The sequence below is a fragment of the Sardina pilchardus genome, chromosome 5, assembly GCF_963854185.1.
Source record: "Sardina pilchardus chromosome 5, fSarPil1.1, whole genome shotgun sequence".
Lineage (NCBI taxonomy): Eukaryota > Metazoa > Chordata > Actinopteri > Clupeiformes > Clupeidae > Sardina > Sardina pilchardus.
The window spans coordinates 7,639,838-7,658,656 of NC_084998.1; the positions used below are offsets into that span (position 1 = coordinate 7,639,838).

The 18,819-nt window shown below is 42.0% G+C and overlaps 2 protein-coding genes across 7 annotated transcripts; both read right to left on the reverse strand.

Moving 5' to 3' along the window:
- Positions 1-731: 731 nt before the first annotated feature.
- On the reverse strand, positions 732-13,404 carry ggnbp2 (gametogenetin binding protein 2). Of its 6 annotated transcripts, none has more exons than XM_062536219.1 (15): positions 13,260-13,404; positions 10,101-10,226; positions 9,733-9,813; positions 9,367-9,620; positions 9,142-9,240; positions 8,823-8,933; positions 8,450-8,563; positions 7,849-8,058; positions 7,023-7,197; positions 6,351-6,539; positions 4,682-4,829; positions 4,278-4,403; positions 3,340-3,494; positions 2,048-2,296; positions 732-1,561 (listed from the first exon to the last, which is right to left on the reverse strand). In XM_062536219.1, the coding sequence occupies exons 2-15, from the start codon at positions 10,191-10,193 to the stop codon at positions 1,355-1,357; spliced, it is 2,211 nt and encodes a 736-aa protein (XP_062392203.1). In that variant the 5' UTR covers positions 10,194-10,226; positions 13,260-13,404; the 3' UTR covers positions 732-1,354. The 6 variants fall into 6 exon arrangements, with proteins under 6 accessions (XP_062392203.1, XP_062392197.1, XP_062392198.1 ...); XM_062536213.1 differs by lacking the exon at positions 13,260-13,404 and adding an exon at positions 11,934-12,087; XM_062536214.1 differs by lacking the exon at positions 13,260-13,404 and adding an exon at positions 11,664-11,796.
- A 2,726-nt stretch (positions 13,405-16,130) lies between these two features.
- On the reverse strand, positions 16,131-18,769 carry pigw (phosphatidylinositol glycan anchor biosynthesis, class W). The gene is made up of 2 exons (XM_062536221.1): positions 18,398-18,769; positions 16,131-18,131 (listed from the first exon to the last, which is right to left on the reverse strand). Exons 1-2 carry the CDS (start codon positions 18,404-18,406, stop codon positions 16,650-16,652), a joined length of 1,491 nt encoding a protein of 496 aa, XP_062392205.1. The 5' UTR covers positions 18,407-18,769; the 3' UTR covers positions 16,131-16,649.
- Positions 18,770-18,819: the final 50 nt, after the last annotated feature.

Genomic DNA, 18,819 nt, shown 5'->3' on the forward strand with positions numbered 1-18,819 from the left:
AATTCAGTGGTTCAATTGGTTAATACATATGGGGAATTAACGGCCTATGGTAAAGATCAATGGGTCTGTTAATATAATAGGCACAATTATTGTGTAATACAATTTTCCACATTTCTGTGCCCAGATAGGGTCAAGCCTGTGTCGTTTCTTCTTCTTAATTTTTTTTATTGACATACGTGTTGAAAATAACACAATCTGCGTTATTTTAACACATTTGAGAGGGACAGTAATGAATACTGGTGACCTAATGAATTGGTTAGACCTAGACTTCACTTTGTCAACAAAACTCCTTAGTTACTGCTTTTAGACTTGAAAATGAGCACATGCATTTGAATTTTGAAGTCATTCATTTATTTTTACGCAGCCTACGTTATGAAACACAATCATGGAAGTTGTGAAGGGATATTCTATCCAGTTGCACAGCTCCACCTAGTGGACTTCGTATACATCAGAGGACACAACAGGACTGGCTTTTGAAGAGTTTCAGTTTCATATGAAAGAGGTTATAATCACATTATATTGGTGTAAACAAACCCCCATTAACATAATTTTTCCTGCACTATCTGTAGACCCTAAAGTGAAAAAGTATTGCAGAGCTATTTTTGCAAGATTCAATACTCAATACATAATACACCTACAACCTAATTTAAAGTCACTTTAACGTACCTAAAGGAAACAAACCTATGACTTGAAACAGTGCTGAGAACTATTCAGTAAACACAAATGACGGGTGCATATTAATAAATATCTTTATTATGTAAATTTTGCACATTGCGCTCATCATTACATCCAAATGTACAGCATTACACCCAAGTGGTACAAATGGATGTTTTTTTTCTCTGTAAAGTCTTTATATTCAGATAATTTCTGTACACATTTATTGGTAAATCCTTTTGCCACCAAAATGTCACAGGCAGTGAGACAAAATAAAGAAACGAATGAAAAAATAAAACAAAAAAACAAAAAAAAAACCAACAAGTCTATCTGGATCTAAAACTTACAGTTACTGCTTTACAAGCATGAATTCACTCTCAGCCAGCAGCTCCACTGAACTTGAGGAGAATGGGTTTGGTCAGGTGCAAACAAGATGAAACGACGTGGTGAAAGGTCGATGAAAACAGGGATTTAAAAAAAAAAAAAAAAAAGTGACATGGAAAAAGGAATTCTGTACGACAAGGTTAACATTCACTTTCGTGGAGGAAAAATCCCTGACTGAACAAATGAGTGTCTAAAACTTCAGTCTTTTTCTTTAATTTCAATTCATATATATTTTTTCTCTTTTGTTTAAAGGCATTGCAGCAGTAGTAATAGTGAGTTTTCAATTCATAAAAAGATAAATTCTCTAGGTGCGTATCTAGTTCACGCTGGTGGTAGGAAACCATTCTGCACTGCATACAGACTCACTCTGCTCATTTGAGCGGCAGTATTTCGTGAATCGATCTTTCAAGTGCTGTCTGTATCGATTCCTGTTGCTAATGAAAGACTTGTTGTTTTCCACAAACGACTGGATTTCGTCTTGCGTGAGACAGTTCTCTTCATCTGAGGTGACTTCGGATTCATCCTGTTTTCACAGAGTGAAAAAGAATTGGTGTAAGATTTGCCAACTAAAAGACTCCTTCCAAAGGCAGTATGATAAATGTAATACAATATTCCATATTTACATACTACCCACACAGCCCCACAGTAAAGCTACCAAACTTATGTTTGCATGTTCACTTAGTTTTTGCATCCGGAAGTGCAGACAGACCTCCATCAAGTAAAACCAGCGACACATTTAGATGTAGTTAACCATCGTAACAATGCCCTGATATTACCTAGATGAAATAACTACATTATACCTTGAAGGGAGACCTGTGTAACATGTGATGGTTGCAGTGCACAACATAATACTAAGGCATGGCCTGAATCTCCTAAAACAGTACAGCCAATCCTTCACCATTAAGAAGAAAAAGGCCAAATCATGTGTAATGATTTGTTGAGTCCCCCTCGAGCAGGGTAGATGTAAAACATAGATGTAAACAAAAAAAAGAAAAAGAAAAGGACTCACCAGAAGTTCCATGAGGCTCTTGGTGCGGCACTTCCCCGGTGTGCACTCCAGTGGAAGGCCGGCGAAGAGGGCTGCGTTCTTCCGGTGCCTCGCCCATGGCAGTTGAAGTGCGATGCTCGCAAACGAGTCACAGCACAGCTGTGCGCAGGTCTCCTTTCCTCTGCACGAGTTTGAGGATGCTACGCTGTGGGCAGCTCCTGGGGTCACTCTCCTGCTGAGGTGTGGCATGCACCCCTCTGGATTGGACCCCTGCAGCAGCAAACAGAAATGTCAACATGCACCCTGACTGGGGCTGTTACATAGTCATAACATTATATTACATTACACTAAATTTGGCTGACGCTTTTTAACCAAAGCGACTTACAACATGGTAAACACATTTAGGTGCTGTGTCCACCAAACGCGTTTTTTGCGCCAACGGCGACACTTTTCAATGTAAAGTCTATGTAGCTCAGCGTTCACAGCGCTGAGCGCCCTCGGCGGAAAAAAACTCTCGGCGCCGACCGTTTTTTGTCGCAGCGCTCAGAGCGCTCAAAGTTGAAATCTGTTCAAATTTTAGAACAGCGCCGGGATCGTCAATGGCACTTCTCGTTATAAACCGTCTCTGGTTTTGGTAACTTAGCAACAATAAACACTTATCGAAGCGCCGAGAGGAGGAGGTTGAGGGCGCTCTGGCTGTTAAAAACGCGTTTGGTGGACACAGCACCTTAAGCTTTTAAGAGCAATTCAAAACAACAAATTAAAAACCACAATAAGTGCATCAATGAGTGTAATAAGTGCATAAATGAGCGCAATTGTCTGTAGTAATATGCGATGAGCTATGAGAGGAGATGTTCTCTGAAGAGCTGGGTTTTCAGACATTTTTTTGGAAGATGGCAAGGGATGTCCCTACGCTAGTAGGAACAGGTAGTGCGTTCCACCAACGAGGGACAACAGATGAGAAAAGTTTGGAGTGGCCTGAGCGTGCTGGTGGAAGAGCCAGACGTAGCTCGGCTGAGGAGCGCAGCCGTCGTGTGGTAGCATATGCCTGTATGAGGTCCCAATCAGGTGTCCCATTGGATCTATACCATTACGGTCTACGTGACCTATGGGACCTAAGTCAACTGAGGCGGTGTCACTTAGCCAAACTACAATCAGACGTACTGTGCGTACACTGGGTCTATACCATTATGGCCAACATGACCTATATAACCAATTTCCAAAGTCTAGGCATGAGAGAACCCGAATAATTGGGAAAATAAAAGAATAGCTATTGACAAAAAAAAAAAAACGGGCCGCTAGGTAAAGCGTACCTGTTCGCTTCCAAACGTTCCAACCTTATTCTTGCGTTTCTTCTTTTTATTCTTGCCCTTGAGGTTCTCTTCGGAGTTGGCCCAGCATTCCACACAGCTGTCCACACAGTCCTCTTCCTTGTCCTCGGAGCACTGGGGGCTACACGAGTAATCACCTGCAGATGTTCACAAAAATGCATCCAGTCACGCGAAAAGAGCAGCAGCCTCAGGACATCACAGAACACTTTAATATGTACACCTCTAAGAGGGAGCGAGGGAGGCTACACCAGCCACAGAGCTGAAGCGTTCCGTTCCTGGATCATCTGTTGCAACAATTAACAATCAACTATGATCAACGGAACTGACTACACCAGAGGTGCGTTCAAGTTCGCGAACATAGGCGAACGTTTGCGAACGTTCGCAAACAGTATTCCGTTAGGCTTGAGTTTTTGGCGAACGTTTGCTAACAATCGCAAACAGTCTGAGGAGGTGGTGAGCCGCGAACATATAGTGGAACTGGACGTGAGTTTGACGAACGCAACAATGCAATTACTGTTAGAATGGAATGTTAACACCAAATCGTTCAAATTTAACTGTTCAAAGAAAACATGTTCACAACGAACGTTCGCTACTGTTTGCCAAATTTGAACGCACCTCAGATGTGATCGCAACGCATAAAATTACAGACTAATCTTCTAAAGCTATTTTCAATGGTTCAGAAACAGCTTCGGGTTGCGAACCCGCTGTAGCCTGAGCCTTACAGACCACTGTCACACTCCATTTTTGTTAGAGACACATCATCCACAAGTCAACTCCAAATCTTCATTAAGTCACCATTCAACGCCTTTCATTTCCACAACCCCCCCCCCCCCCCCCCCCCCCCAATGACTAAGCTTTCAGCGCGTTAGCCACTCGCGTAGGCCTAAACCCAGAGGGGGGGCGGTGTGAAGAGGACTGACCCGTATCGTCATGGTTGCAGATGCCTTCGGTGCAGGCTACCTCGGAGCCTTCCCTGGAGCTCATCTCGCTGCCCTCCATACTGGATGAGTAGCCACAGTCGCTGCCGGCACTGCGGGGTGACAGACCTTTGGACGCACCACAAGGAGGACACGGTGAGGTACAGTATACTGACGCAAACAGGCACCGTAGAGTGTGTGGCTACCCACTACTTTAGTTCTACTACCACCTCTAATGAAAAAAAAACAAGTACATAAACGCCAGGTCAAATAGATGAAGCAATAGATAAGACAGAAAACAACAGGTAATAAACAGGTGGCAAGCTCGAAAACCAGTATATAAGGTGTGGAAAAGACATGCGTGGAAAAGACACGCACCACATATCCATGTGTCCCTATCCACGTACCTTTCTTGACTTGGGGAGAACAGAGTATGGACGCCGCAGGGCAGCTGCAGGGGGCGTCCTCGGTGGTGACCAGGACCTCTCCACAGCTCCCAGACTCCTCTCCACTCCTGCAGTCCTTACAGACGCCGTCCACCGACTCCGTGGAGCCCTGCAGGAGAGGCATGAGACAAGACGTGAGACGTGAGGCATGAGACGTGAGACATGAGACATGAGACGTGAGAAATGAGCCCGAGCGAAGGGAGAGGTGGGGCACGGTTGGCCACTCTGACAACACCCTCTCACTAATGGAGCTGACAATTTAACCTGAAGTCGTCACCACTTCAAAAAGGGAAGACCATGATGTTGCCAAGTGTAACCACCGTCGCAGTATTAGCCACATTATGAGATTATACTCCCTTTCATCAGGGAATGTATTCACAAATAATCCTCAGGCTAAAAAAATAACACCTAGTCGGCAGATTTGTGAGAAAATCTTAAACTTTAAGTTCTTTTGACTAAGAGTAATTCACAATGTATTTGAGCACTAAATCCAGCAGACTCCTAACTCACTAAGACCGATTTACAATTTGTATCATTCCACGTCCCAATGTTTTGAAATTCACATGCAGAATCACTTACATGAGATCTCAATCACGAGGGAACAATTATGCGGATTCTAAGGGATGCAATAACGCCTCCAACAACAACCAAAGGCATTCAACGTCAGTGTCAGCAGCTTTGCGCGTAGGTTAAGAAAAGAATCTTAGCAACGTTTAGTGTGATTTGGGAGTACCGTCAGGGATATGATGAAATGCTTGGTGAACACAGGCCCAGAAATACAATGAATTATGGTGACCGTCATTAGCCCAATCCTGATCAAGGTTTTCATGAGGGCACAGAGTACGGACAAAGGACAGCTAGGGGACCGTGAGGCGAAATCCACAGAATAGGGCAAAAACTGAGCTAGAGGGGAACCACAGGCGGCTCTTTGAGGCTGTGAAACGACTTCCTCAAACAGTGTTAGAAAGTACCACCGTTTCAGCTGCAGCTAAAACCACCTGTGAATGGTTGTGAGCATCGGCACTGGCCACAGGCACAGTTAAAAAGTATTACGCTAGAAGAGGTCGTGTTATACATCACAACACAGAGAGCTTTGGTGATTTAGTCATAGGTGTGAGGCATCAGGTCAAGATAGATCACAGCGAAGCACCGGACCATGCGGTATGATAACGTATCAACAGTTCTATAAATTGGCAGGATAGATGTTACCAAGCAACACACGAACTGACTGCAGACATGCGACCGATACAAGCCATAACATGTCATGCGGCTAAAGCAAACAATTACACTCACAGAACGCCTTGCATATAGAAACTGCTTGAAATCTGTTAGAAAAGTAACAAATGGTGCTCAATAAATGTGCTAAACAAACTGGAATTGAACAACACTGTGGTCAACTGCTAAAAGAAACATTTGAAAGTGTAACTTTTTTATCCCATTGCATAACTTGCTACATGCTACATTCTGGGGTAGTGTCTGGTGTTCGGACACAAAAGGTAGACTACATGGTGACTTAAGTTAATGAAACTAGCAAGTAATTTAGGGATAGACCCTAGTATCATTCAAATAAGTGGTCACAAAAGAGTAAAACTAGCTGCAAATATCAAACATATTTCCATCAACACCATACCTTATCAAGACTCTTGTCTTTGCAGTCAGTGTCCGGCTCAACAATGTCGAAGCCACACTTGTTTTTGCGGCGGTTTTTGCGTTTCTGTCGTTTCTTCTCTTGCTTCAGCTCGCGCGCTCGCTCCTCTTCTGACAGCTCCTCACACAGCTGCTCCAGGCGGCTGATGCCCTGCACCTTCTCCACCGCCATCTGACAGAGCAGAGGGCACACACACACACACACACACACACACACACACACACACACACACAGTCAACAGATGCATCTCACTATGCATATGCTCAACTTCTGAATAACGCAAGCTTACGAGTCTTGGTCAGAGGACTCAGACGATATTTTACACAAATCTAAAATACATTTCAGATCACCTAGAGAGAGTGTTAATTTTGTCCTAAATTGCTCAATAAATGTTTCAATAATGATTACATTTTACGAACAAACGGTACATGCCTGCAAGGGCATTTAACAATCTGCATTTGCAATGTTTACAGTATCAAGAGGCACAACTATAGCAGAACGAAACCTATATACACACACATATTGCGTTGAAAGGATGCCTACTTGCAAGTTACAAGATCACACCAACTTATGAATTACAATCTCACTCCCTAAAAATAGTCACATAATGTGACTGCAGGCCGGGTCACGGCCTGCAGGCCTGTAATACAGTACCTCAAAGCTTTTGCGTAGTGCATCAATGCCCAGATAGAATAACAGTTGCCAAGTCTGCTCCTCCGCTCGCAGCTTCTGCCAGATCCGATGCAGTCGCTCATAGAGATGTATGCCCAGACAGGTCAGGACCTCCTCTTGTGCAATGTCTATGGTTTTGGCGTGTCTTTCTCTGCGTCTACAGCAAAAGTCAGAATGATACAATGCAAATGTAAGACATGTTATTTTTCCAAAACAAATAAAACCGAACACACATTCAATATGCCCAGTATGTCTAAAATTACAGACACTAAATCCAAACAATAAAAATGACAGCATAATTCAAACAATAAACTTGCATGTTGTTCAAAGCTACCCAAATTATAATGACACTATACTTATTCAAATAACTGTTTCTCTCTCATCACAAGGATGCAATTAAACGAGTACACGTGTTCCTAAGAACACTGTAGGCACACTATCACTCGCCATTGCATTTTTCGTTCCCCTGGAGTGTAAGTAAATGCATGGGATTCCTGAAATAAACTTTCAACTAGACTTTAACTTTCAACATTTTCAAATTATGTCCAGATTTATTGGTGCATGCTGGGAAACTTTTAATTCGATATGCAGAATTCTGCATGCCTTGTGGAAGGACTAGATACATTTCTATTAAGTAAACATTAAACCTTTAATTAATAACTAAAAACACAAACAGACTAAATAAATGAAAATAAAAAATAATAATAGTAAAAAAAAACTAAGCACAAAATGTGCAAATCACACTACCCAAATCAGTACACTTGCCACTTAGCAGGCAACTGAAAGATGTAAAAAATGTTGTCCATACTCATATCCCCCAGCGAACTCTGGCTCAGCTCGACCCAGGAGGTGTGCTATGAAGTCTGTTTCGCAGCACACATGAATGTGGTGTTCATGGGGGCAACAGCGTAGGCCCTCGTATAGAGCAGCGCAGTAGCCCTTCTCTTTGCTGCAGTCCAGCTCGCCGACCAGGATGTTGTAGGCTCTCAGCACCTTGTTTTTGCAGTCAGTGCAAAACCTGTTGGTGAGAAACGTGACAAAGAGACGCAGTCACGCCATCAACTTGCTGTTGGTGTGTGAAGCTTTCAGAACACTCAGAGGAGCAATCAAGAGACAAGATTTAAAACAAACAACACAAAACATTCCTGCTACAGTAATTTCCTGTGTATGAGCTACATTGTGTAATAGCCGCAGGACAGTGTTTACGCAAGTTAAAAGAACCATATTAATATCATATTAACTGCCCTCGTGTATAAACCTCACAGGTGAAGAAATTTCGCAAAATCAATGTATAAGCTGCGGTCAATAGTAGGGAACTACGGTAGTGGTACTTTCTGATCAAAATTGACCCTAATGATCCACAGTTTGAAAAAGGGGGGAAGAAATGGGGTGTCAGTGAGTTCCTTTACCTGTGTTTGCGTAAATATGTCTCTAGGGTCTCTAGGAGACAAGCACTGTCGATAAGAACCACCTCATCTCGGCACTCCTGAGACATGAGCTCCCATACGTCCATCCAGCTACCGCTGCAAGAGAAGCAACCAAAACAAATGAATGCTTCACTCTGGACAGATTCTGGTTGCCTACAAACACAATGCAATGGCATTTGTACATGGACTGCACCACGTGCTTGATGTACTAGAGCATAATCTTTTTAGTTCTTGAAATGTTATTAATGCAATGACCAACAGCCTCATCCAAACAAAATGACAAAACCATTAACCTATTCTTACTTTGAGCTTTTGTGCAAACTGTAATGACAATAGCAAATGTCCTGCTGCCTACCTGCTTGGAGACTGAAATGGTCCAAAGTGAAACTGGATGCTACATCTGACCTTCTTGGATGAATCTCCACTGTCTTTAGCTAAAACTACACCTCTCTCTGCATTCCCTTCTCTAAACAGACATCAATAAACAGCACATTTGCTTCAAACTGTTGTTGAGATTAATGGAAAAGATGTTGGAAATGCAAACGCAAGATCAGTCCACAATCCTTTGAAAGATTAAAGTATTAGCAGTAAAAGCGTTCAAAGTTGATGTTCATATGCAGTTTGTAACAGTGTTACCTTTCTGAAATCAGCAAGAACAAGAAAATCACACTCACCCTAAAGGTTTAGGCTTGTGTGTATCTAAGGAGTGCAACTGGCAGCGTTTGTTCTTCTTGCTTTTGGGGATGGCATCAATCATATCATTCAATTTTGACCTGTGAAAACAGATGTTTACAAATCATTACACTAATTAACACTAATGACAATCATGGTGGCATGAAAACACTAATGCCTGGCTATGGTGCTTTTCATTGTTCAACACAGAATGAAGTTGTACATACCCATGGACATAGAAGAGTGTGTAAAGCTTCTTGGCATCCGCCATGCAGGCCTTAGTGACTGATAATATGCCTGTGGACCTCACGGTCAGTGGCTCAAGGGCTGGATTCCCTGACTCCACTAATTGAGAGAAGAGACGTTCCACGCTGCGCCGACACCCCACACATGGGACCAGCTGTGACAGGGCACTGAACACCTCCCGTGAGGTCACCATCATGGAAATACTCAGGTCTTGCTGCTTTAGCATGGCGTGATACTACACGGAACAGGAAATAAGGATTGAACAGCCATTGTGCCCATTTTGACAGGATCACAATCAGATTGTAATGAGGGGGGTCAACAGCTATGATGCCCAACAAATCACTCACCTGAACAAACTGTTTCAACTGTGAGGAGTTAATCTGATGACTGTCAAGGTCCATGACACTGTCTGAAAATTCCATGACCATCTGACAAACAAGAGTTTGGTGTTTACTTAATATCACACTCCATCAAAAATACTGACTATCATTCATCACCTGCAACTACAGGTAAACTGATATGCTAGTCCATATGTTTGACAGCAGGGCTAGCATGTATCTTTAGCCAAAGAGGCCTTGCCATGCTAACACCTAGCTGACCAATTCCATTTGACCTGAGTTTCCTGGTCATGACACAAATTGTTCAAAGGGCAAACTAAAGACCACACACATAACTTAACATCGCGGACACCTTGAAAGACATAAAATGTACTTACCGTTAGAGTGTCGTTAATGAAGAGTGGAATCTGGCGTGCAAGGAACTGATAGTCCTCCTCTCCTTCCCTGCAAACTGCAACAAGACGCGCCATGTCTTCTCCCTGCTCAGGTCGTAGCTGTAGTGCCTGTGTGGACAGTGCAGTTGACGGCAATTATTCCCTGGTATAGATTCGCCGTTTCAACATCGCGGGTCGTTCAAATAATCGTACACCAATCAAGTCGTACTATAGATAGATGTACTTCGTATTGTGCTGGGAAAATGTCGAGGCTAGGAATATAGTTAGCAATACAGGGCTTACGTAGCAAGCTAACTAACTAGCTACTACCGCCAGTAAATTAAGCAATAGTAGAGACCAACTGTACATTTAGCTGGCCATTTATCTACCAAATCAAACATAACGTGTCTAACAATATCGGAATGAGAGAAGTTTTATAGTGCAACCTTTATCAAGTGCAACCTTTTTCCAACATTGTCCAAGTTATCCACCTGCATCAACTATCTTTCTGGAAAACTAGGATACTACATTCGAAAGGTTTGGCTAGCGCACTAAGGATGTCTTGGTAGGTAGCATCTGCATCTTGAGATGCTAACAACTTGTTTATGCATCTAGATAGTGTTATTAACATAATACATTAGCTATGATGACCCATCAGGAAACACAGCTAGCGAAATAATGCAACGCCAACCTCAGAGATATCAGATATTCCAAGGAACTGTCCACAAACTGCTAACAGATTTCCATCTTCCAATCTAGGTCAAAGAGGGACGGGTTGAACTCTACCGCTACCAGCTAACTACCTACAGGCATACATGCACTTAAATGAACCAACGATATCGTGCCAGAATACAAATTGTTATAATGATCAACTAATACTGACACCGGCTATCGATATCAGAACGCTAACATTTCAGTCCATTGAACTTGAAAGTCGTTTGAGCCAATGTCGACCTGCACGACTAGCAAGTTCACAAAGTTAACGCTACCCTGACAGTTGGCTAACATTACTATCCTAGCTAAAGTAAATGGCTTATGTTTAAGACTTCATTGGGTCAACTCTGTCGACCAATGAATTAATTTACCTGTTATCTGCTATATTCCCCGAGATACCAAGGTAACATTAATTGCAATTAGCTAGCTAAGTAACGCTATGTTAGTTATAAAATCAATGTCGAATTAGCTCAGATAAAGCAAACAAATTAACGTTAGCTAACGTTAATCCGGGCAGATAGTTCACTGTGATGATTAACTGACAAGCTAGGTAAATTAGCCAGTTACCGTGCGTACGCTAGCATGTTGGCTAACGTTATCAAAGTTTGTCAGGCAGCTTTAGCATTTCTGTCAGCTAGCTATCGGACAGATAGAAAGAAGTTTGCTAAGCAGCGATAAGTAACATTAGCTAGGGTAACATTAGCGAGCGGCAGCTAGGCACCACTTGCTAGGTTAACTAACATTAGCCGTCAGGACGTTCTGTGATATGACACAAAGATAAGTATGCTAGGTTCTACATTAAAACTTTCTTTAACATGCTAGGTTTCTACACATAGTTACCTATAAACATACCGCTTGTGACAATTTACTTTGTGGTTGCTATACCACAAGGTATCTCAAAAGCCAGAGCTTGAGGGAATGTTCGAACAAAACTGAAGCGTCAAACCATCTGACAACTCTTCGTGTTTCTTCACTAGCCTTATCGTTACAATGGGGCGCTGGCAAATCCATTGCAAGTAATTTGCAGTGAGGACGCATTAGTTTAGCAAATTTATGTATAATTGACATTACCGAAATAGCTAACATTATAACATAGCCGATGAAAGTTGCTGTCATACTCACCTTCCTTCAAAAGTTGCTTTTTTGTATAAAAACAAACAAGTGCGACAGAGGTGTATGTGGCGGCGGAATTCTCTCCTAACCTTTGACCCAAGACGTGGAGCAGAGAACCGTAAAGCGCCCGCCCACACGTTTAACACGACGCTCGTGTAGTAGGCTAATGTACGGCATCCAAACGTTTTTAAATTATTTATCACAGTTAATAATATCTGTCTTATAACAATGTTCATATTGTTTTAAATTGGATGCGTCTGTCGTGACGCATAGTACCTATTTGTTCATGACTTACATCACAAATAAAAACTTTTATTGGAATGTTGCATTTATTGCCCATTCAATTTGTATGTGGTTTGAATACCACCAGGTGATCAATAACTAACTTAATTAATAGGTCCAACTTTTGCATTTTATGATGATGATGATAACATAAAGAAAAAAGGTGTTTGTGTAGAAAAGGAGAATTTCTCCACGACCAAGGCACTACAATTGGTTTAAAATGTCTTTATTAAACCGACATGTCCAACATGGACCTAAAAATGCGCGTAGCGGCTGGGGCCTTCATCAGGGTATGTCCAGGGCATGTCCAGGGCATGACCAGGACATGCCCTGATGAAGGCCCCAGCCGCTACGGGCGATAACACACCAGAACATAAAAAAGGTGCAATATTACAAGCTGCATCTACCTAAATAATGACTCATGCGAGTTATGTCGAACAGTTGTCATTTTGGCATTCCCTTAGAAAAAGTTAGCCTGACGACGTCATACTCAATTCTTGTCAGAAGATGAGTCTGAAACTGCTCTATTCAGCTGCGATTATGGGGCGTGATTCAGGGCGGGGGGGATAGCTCATTGGATAGACCAAACCAAACAGAACAAATTATTGGCTGTCAGTATCTGCGAAATCTAAGACAACGAAATATGCAGCAGGGTAGGCTATATGGAAAACATCCTCCTTCGTTTTTAAAATGAATTCCTTCAAATTGTATGCAATGAACAGCTGTTAACCCAACGAGCAAACAGACATTTTTAAACAAACGGGAACAACATCACCCAAACATGCTGTTTTACCTTGGTGAAAGTTAAACTGAAGTTTTTCCACGTTGGTCTAAGTGTTCAGAAATAGTTGTGTGAATCCGTGATAAAACCTCCGTTTCAATAGCGAAGATAAACGAAAGGCCAAACTGCATGAACTAGGCTAATTATGCATTCATAGCCATATAGCGTTTCTGTTGCAATCAAAATCAACCTAAGCCAACATGAGGCGCGTTCAAGATGGCTGCGTAGCACAAAAACTGCGCAGCACAAGAATAGAATTCTATTCTATTTACCTTGGTGAAAGTGAAACTGAAGTTTTTCCACGTTGGTCTAAGTGTTCAGAAATAGTTGTGTGAATCCGTGATAAAACCTCCGTTTCAATACCGAAGATAAACGAAAGGCCAAACTGCATGAACAAATTATGCATTCATAGCCATATAGCGTTTCTGTTGCAATCAAAATCAACCTAAGCCAACATGAGGCGCGTTCAAGATGGCTGCGTAGCACAAAAACTGCGCAGCACAAGAATAGAATTCTATTCTATTTACCTTGGTGAAAGTGAAACTGAAGTTTTTCCACGTTGGTCTAAGTGTTCAGAAATAGTTGTGTGAATCCGTGATAAAACCTCCGTTTCAATAGCGAAGATAAACGAAAGGCCAAACTGCATGAACAAATTATGCATTCATAGCCATAGCGTTTCTGTTGCAATCAAAATCAACCTAAGCCAACATGAGGCGCGTTCAAGATGGCTGCGTAGCACAAAAACTGCGCAGCACAAGTTGCACGCGGTTAAATATAGGCGAGTTCAAGATGGCTGCGCAGCACAAAAACTGCGCAGCACAAGATGCACGTGGTTAAAAATCTGTCCACGATGGTCTCTAGATGGGTGTGTTTTCGACTCGGCAGTCGGTATCACATGGCCTCAACTTATCGCGGGAGCAAGGCGTGGCCAGGCAGCTGCTTCGCAGCGGAGCAGCAGCTTTGGAGATACTGCGGAGCGCAGCGGAGCCTAGACCCTGCCTTCATGACGTCAGGTCTTTGCCCTAATTGGCAGTTGTTTAGATGCCTCCTCATATCCACAAGGGTCCGTGCGGGTCCGTGCCTCGTGATTCGTCACATGGTCAAGTCTAGACTATAGGAGGTACAGAGTGTACAACTTCATAGCAGCGTTTGTATCCCCTCCCCTGAAGTTGAACTTGAACACGCCTATGGTCTCACACAAAACTCGTCGAACGAGGACGCATGCAGCCGTGAACTTCACTGCTGTTCAACTGTCAATCATCACGTAAAGCCCGCCCTGACAACGTGATTGGTCAGAACAGATCTGTATCTCGAATAGTAGGCCTAGCAGCTGAATGGAGCAGTGCCAGACCGAAGTGCCCTGCAGAAAAAGAATGTAGGCGGGGCTAAACTTCGGTCTGGCATCCAGGCTAAGAAAAAGTATCATATACACAACTTGCATTTAAATATAGCACTTGTCCCTCAGGGTTCTGTGCTGGGCCCCACACTCTTCACCATCTACATGCTCCCCCTCGGCAATATCATTAGCAGACACGGAATAACTTTCCACTGTTATGCTGATGACACATAGCTCTACCTGCAGGACAACCCCCACTTCATCTGCTCCCCTGCCAACATCCACACCACATGTCTGGAGGAGATAGAGTCTTGGATGAAGCTCAACTTCCTTCAATTGAACAGCTCTAAAACAGAAGCAATTCTAGTTGGCTCATCACATCAGCTCCGTTCTTCCACCATCAAAAATATCACCTTCTCTGGACAAAACATCTCCTTATCAACATCTGTCACCAACTTGGGTGTTAAAATGGACCCACAACTCACTTTTGACACCCACATCAAACATCTCTGCAAGACTTCATTTTACCACCTCAAGAACACTGCCAAACTCCGTCCAACTCTCACCCTGGGCGATGCAGAGAAGCTCATCCATGCCTTTGTTTCCTCCAGGCTGGACTATTGCAATGCACTCCTCATTGGGATCTCTGGCAAGAGCATCCAGAGACTTCAATACATCCAGAACAGAGCTGCCAGGATCCTGATGAGGGTGCGCAAGCATGAACATATCACCCCCATTCTGAAAAGTCTCCACTGGCTCCCGGTTAATTTCAGAATAGAGTATAAGATCTCACTCCTCACCCACCAGTGCATATATGGACAATGCTCCCCTCTACCTACAGGAACTCCTCACCCCCCAGACCTCCTCATGCCCCCTGCGGTCAACAATCATTAACACCCTCCAAATCCCCAGAACCAAGCTCTACAGGATGGGTGATAGAGCTTTCTCTGCTGCTGCTCCCAGGCTGTGGAATGCCCTCCCTGACGACCTGAGGGCCCCACAGACATTGAAAACTTTAAAAAAAAACCTTTGAAAACCTATCTTTTTAAAAAAGCTTTCTGTTAAATGTATTTTGTTGATGTGTGTGTGTGTGTGTGTGTTGTATGTGTGTGTTTGTGTATATTTTATACACGTATGTGTGTGTGTGTGTGTGTATGTTATCTATTTTAAATTGTTTTTTATCTGTCTTTATCTGTTATCCATTTGCATTATAATTTTGTAGCACTTTGAGATTGTCCATAATATAAAGTGCTATACAAATAAAATGTATTATTATTATTATTATTATTACTTTTCAAGACACCCAAAGTGCTTCACAGTGATGAGGAAACCTCACTTGCCACCACCAATGTACCCACACCTACAAAAATAACGACATTTTTATTTGTCTTTTTCTATGCATATTTGTCTCTCTTGAACTGAATGAACACCTGCATCTCCATCTCAAATGCAACACTGCATTAGCTGCGGGAGAAGATCATAACATGTAAATAGTTTAACAGTAGTCAATAGTTGTACAAGCAGCATATATATACTGTATATATACTGTATATATACAAAGCATGCTGTAGATTAGTGATCTGTCTATAGGTCCAACTTTTGCATTTTATGATGCATGTCAGCAAATCACTTAAAAAGCCTCACTCATCCTATGTCAGTTTTTCTACTGATTCAAAATGTTTGAATCAGTAGAAATGCAATTGTTGAAAGAGTGGCAGGAAAAGTGATCAAAGTGTAAATTATTTTTCACATTTTCTACATCTCAAAACAAGTTTTTAAATTAAATAAATACAAAAAGCAGTCTGTGTAAAGTATCATGTCTTCTTTTATTGACCAGGTGGGGGCGATAACACACCAGAACGTAAAAAAAGGTGCAATATTACAAGCTGCACCTACCTAAATAATGACTCATGCGAGTTATGTCGAACAGTTGTCATTTTGGCATTCCCTTAGAAAAAGTATCATATACACAACAACTTGCATTTAAAAATAGCACTTTTCAAGACACCCAAAGTGCTTCACAGTGATGAGGAAACCTCACTTCCCACCACCAATGTACCCACACCTACAAAAATAACGACATTTTTATTTGTCTTTTTCTATGCATATTTGTCTCTCTTGAACTGAATGAACACCTGCATCTCCATCTCCATCTCAAATGCAACACTGCATTAGCTGCGGGAGAAGATCATAACATGTAAATAGTTTAACAGTAGTCATTAGTTGTACAAGCAGCATATATATACAAAGCATGCTGTAGATTGGTAATCTGTCTATGTTGACAGGTTTCTTCTATATACAAAAGTTCCCTGGGTTGGAAGAGGGCCTACCAAAACTTTACTGTTATTCCTTTGCGGTGCAATATGAAAATGACAGCACTATTAATGAACATGTACATAACCAAGACAGACACAGAAAACAAATCATTACTACTCACAGTATCTACAATCACATTTGTAAGTCCTGTCATTAGATTTGCAATCATGAAAAATAAGAGTTGATTTCGGTTCACAGACTGAATAATGCATAAGCCTTCCATTTCTGTTCTTGGATTTGCTTTCTTCATTTCATCATCTTGATGCGGATTCCATGAGGTTGGAATTATGTAACAACTTGTCAGGGATTTTGCAAATAGTAAAACAACATCAACAACACTTAAACAAGTCAAGAAATACATACATTCAGCAATAATCCAGACACAGTAAGGCAGGTTGGCCATCCGACGTGAAACTGGTTCTATGCGTGTCTGACAGAAGTGTAACATCAAATATAATAGAAAACTCACAATGAATAGCTTCTTAATAACCTTCAACCAGTCTTTGATCAGTAGTCTTGTTTCCATTATGTACAGCCCGACTTGCACTCCTGCCATGTAAATAGCTACATAGCCAAACACAGAGAAGATGCCCTCTCTGTTAGCAGAAAGAAAACTCCCGGTCCTATCTTCACTGTGGATAATGAAAGTTTTCAGGCTAGTTGTCTCCAGGATGACCTGATAAATTCCAGAAATCAAAACCGCAAAAAGCCAGGATTTGTTGACTGGAAATACAGCCAATATCATGGATGCTATGACCCTCACTATTGCTAAAGTGTAAAAAAAGTTCCAGTGAACTCCATACTCAGACACATGCTCCTGATATCCTGACATTTTCACACTAATCATCCTTGCCATCCCAAGCAAAACCAAGGGCCAGACGGACCACAGTTGTCTCACAACATGGCTGAAATTCGACCCCTTCTTTTCTTTTCCCCGTGCCTCAGGACAGACTATTGCATTTGCAAGTATGTAAGCTCCCACACCTAGGTCCATGACACCAGTTCCGTAGGTCTCCGTTTTCGCATAGCGTCGTGGGAACACACTGAAGTCAACTGCCAGAATGCATAAGGCCGTTTTCACATTAACTTCCACTCTAAAAACAGTTACAAAAGGTACCAAATTAGTCTCAACTTTACTCTGGAGAAACCTCTTCAATAAATCAAGTAATGGTGCTGCCGGTTTCTTCTTTTGGTATACTTGGTAAAGTGCACCGATGTCAATCACTGCTAGGCCTGTGATAGCAAGATAAAGCACCTCACTAAATAAAGTGGAGTACAGGACCAAAGGGAGTACTAAGAAGGTAAAGTCTAACAGAAAGTGAGACTTCCAGGAAAGAGGAAAAGTCCCTTTGCCGAGATAATAAAGGATGAAAAATAACCCTCGGCTCAGCACACACAAAGGTGCTACCAAGGATCCAAAAGCAACTTCTCCCAAAGTTGTGCCATTCAAATTGCTGACGAAGGCCTCCTTCAACAACTTCTTGCTCATAGCCTGTAAATGCAACAGATAAATACAATGTCAAGCAGGAACATTTTCACCAGGAAGTGAAATTTTAAACATGTCATTGGCAAGCCTTTATTTTGTTTGTAGTGTGGCTTCGGATTTCATGTAGGCTATTTATTTTCAAACTGTAATGGAAACAATCCTGTTTTTTCTTGTTCATGATTCTAGAATCTACCTCAAACAGGTACAAGAAACAAGCAACAAACTGGGAGCTAGCTAACAGTTTGATGGACCACAACAAATTCATAACCTACCCCATCCATTGCTGGAGAAAAATTGTACGTGCAAAGACCTCGATATCGCCGGGTTTGTAAATCAGCTGATAAACATGATGGCTTTGCTTCCGCTGTCACAAATAAGATTTCACTTGAAGATGAGTCGAAAGTTCGACACTAGCAGCTAGCTCAGGTTATTGATAGCTATTCCAGGATAGCTCCAATGGTGTCTCAAAACTTGTTGACGTTGTTAGTCGTTGCTATTTCCCGCTAAAGGTAGTGTAATTTCAGTGTCATATCAATGTATAACAAAAAAAATATTCAGTTACTGTCAGATGTATTTGTATTTAATAGATTCCAACAAGTTTACTGATGCCCCATGCCTGACAATAGCTACCGATGCATTTTCATTCATTTCCGCGTATGAATACTACTGGGCGGTGTCATATGAAGTGTCAGAG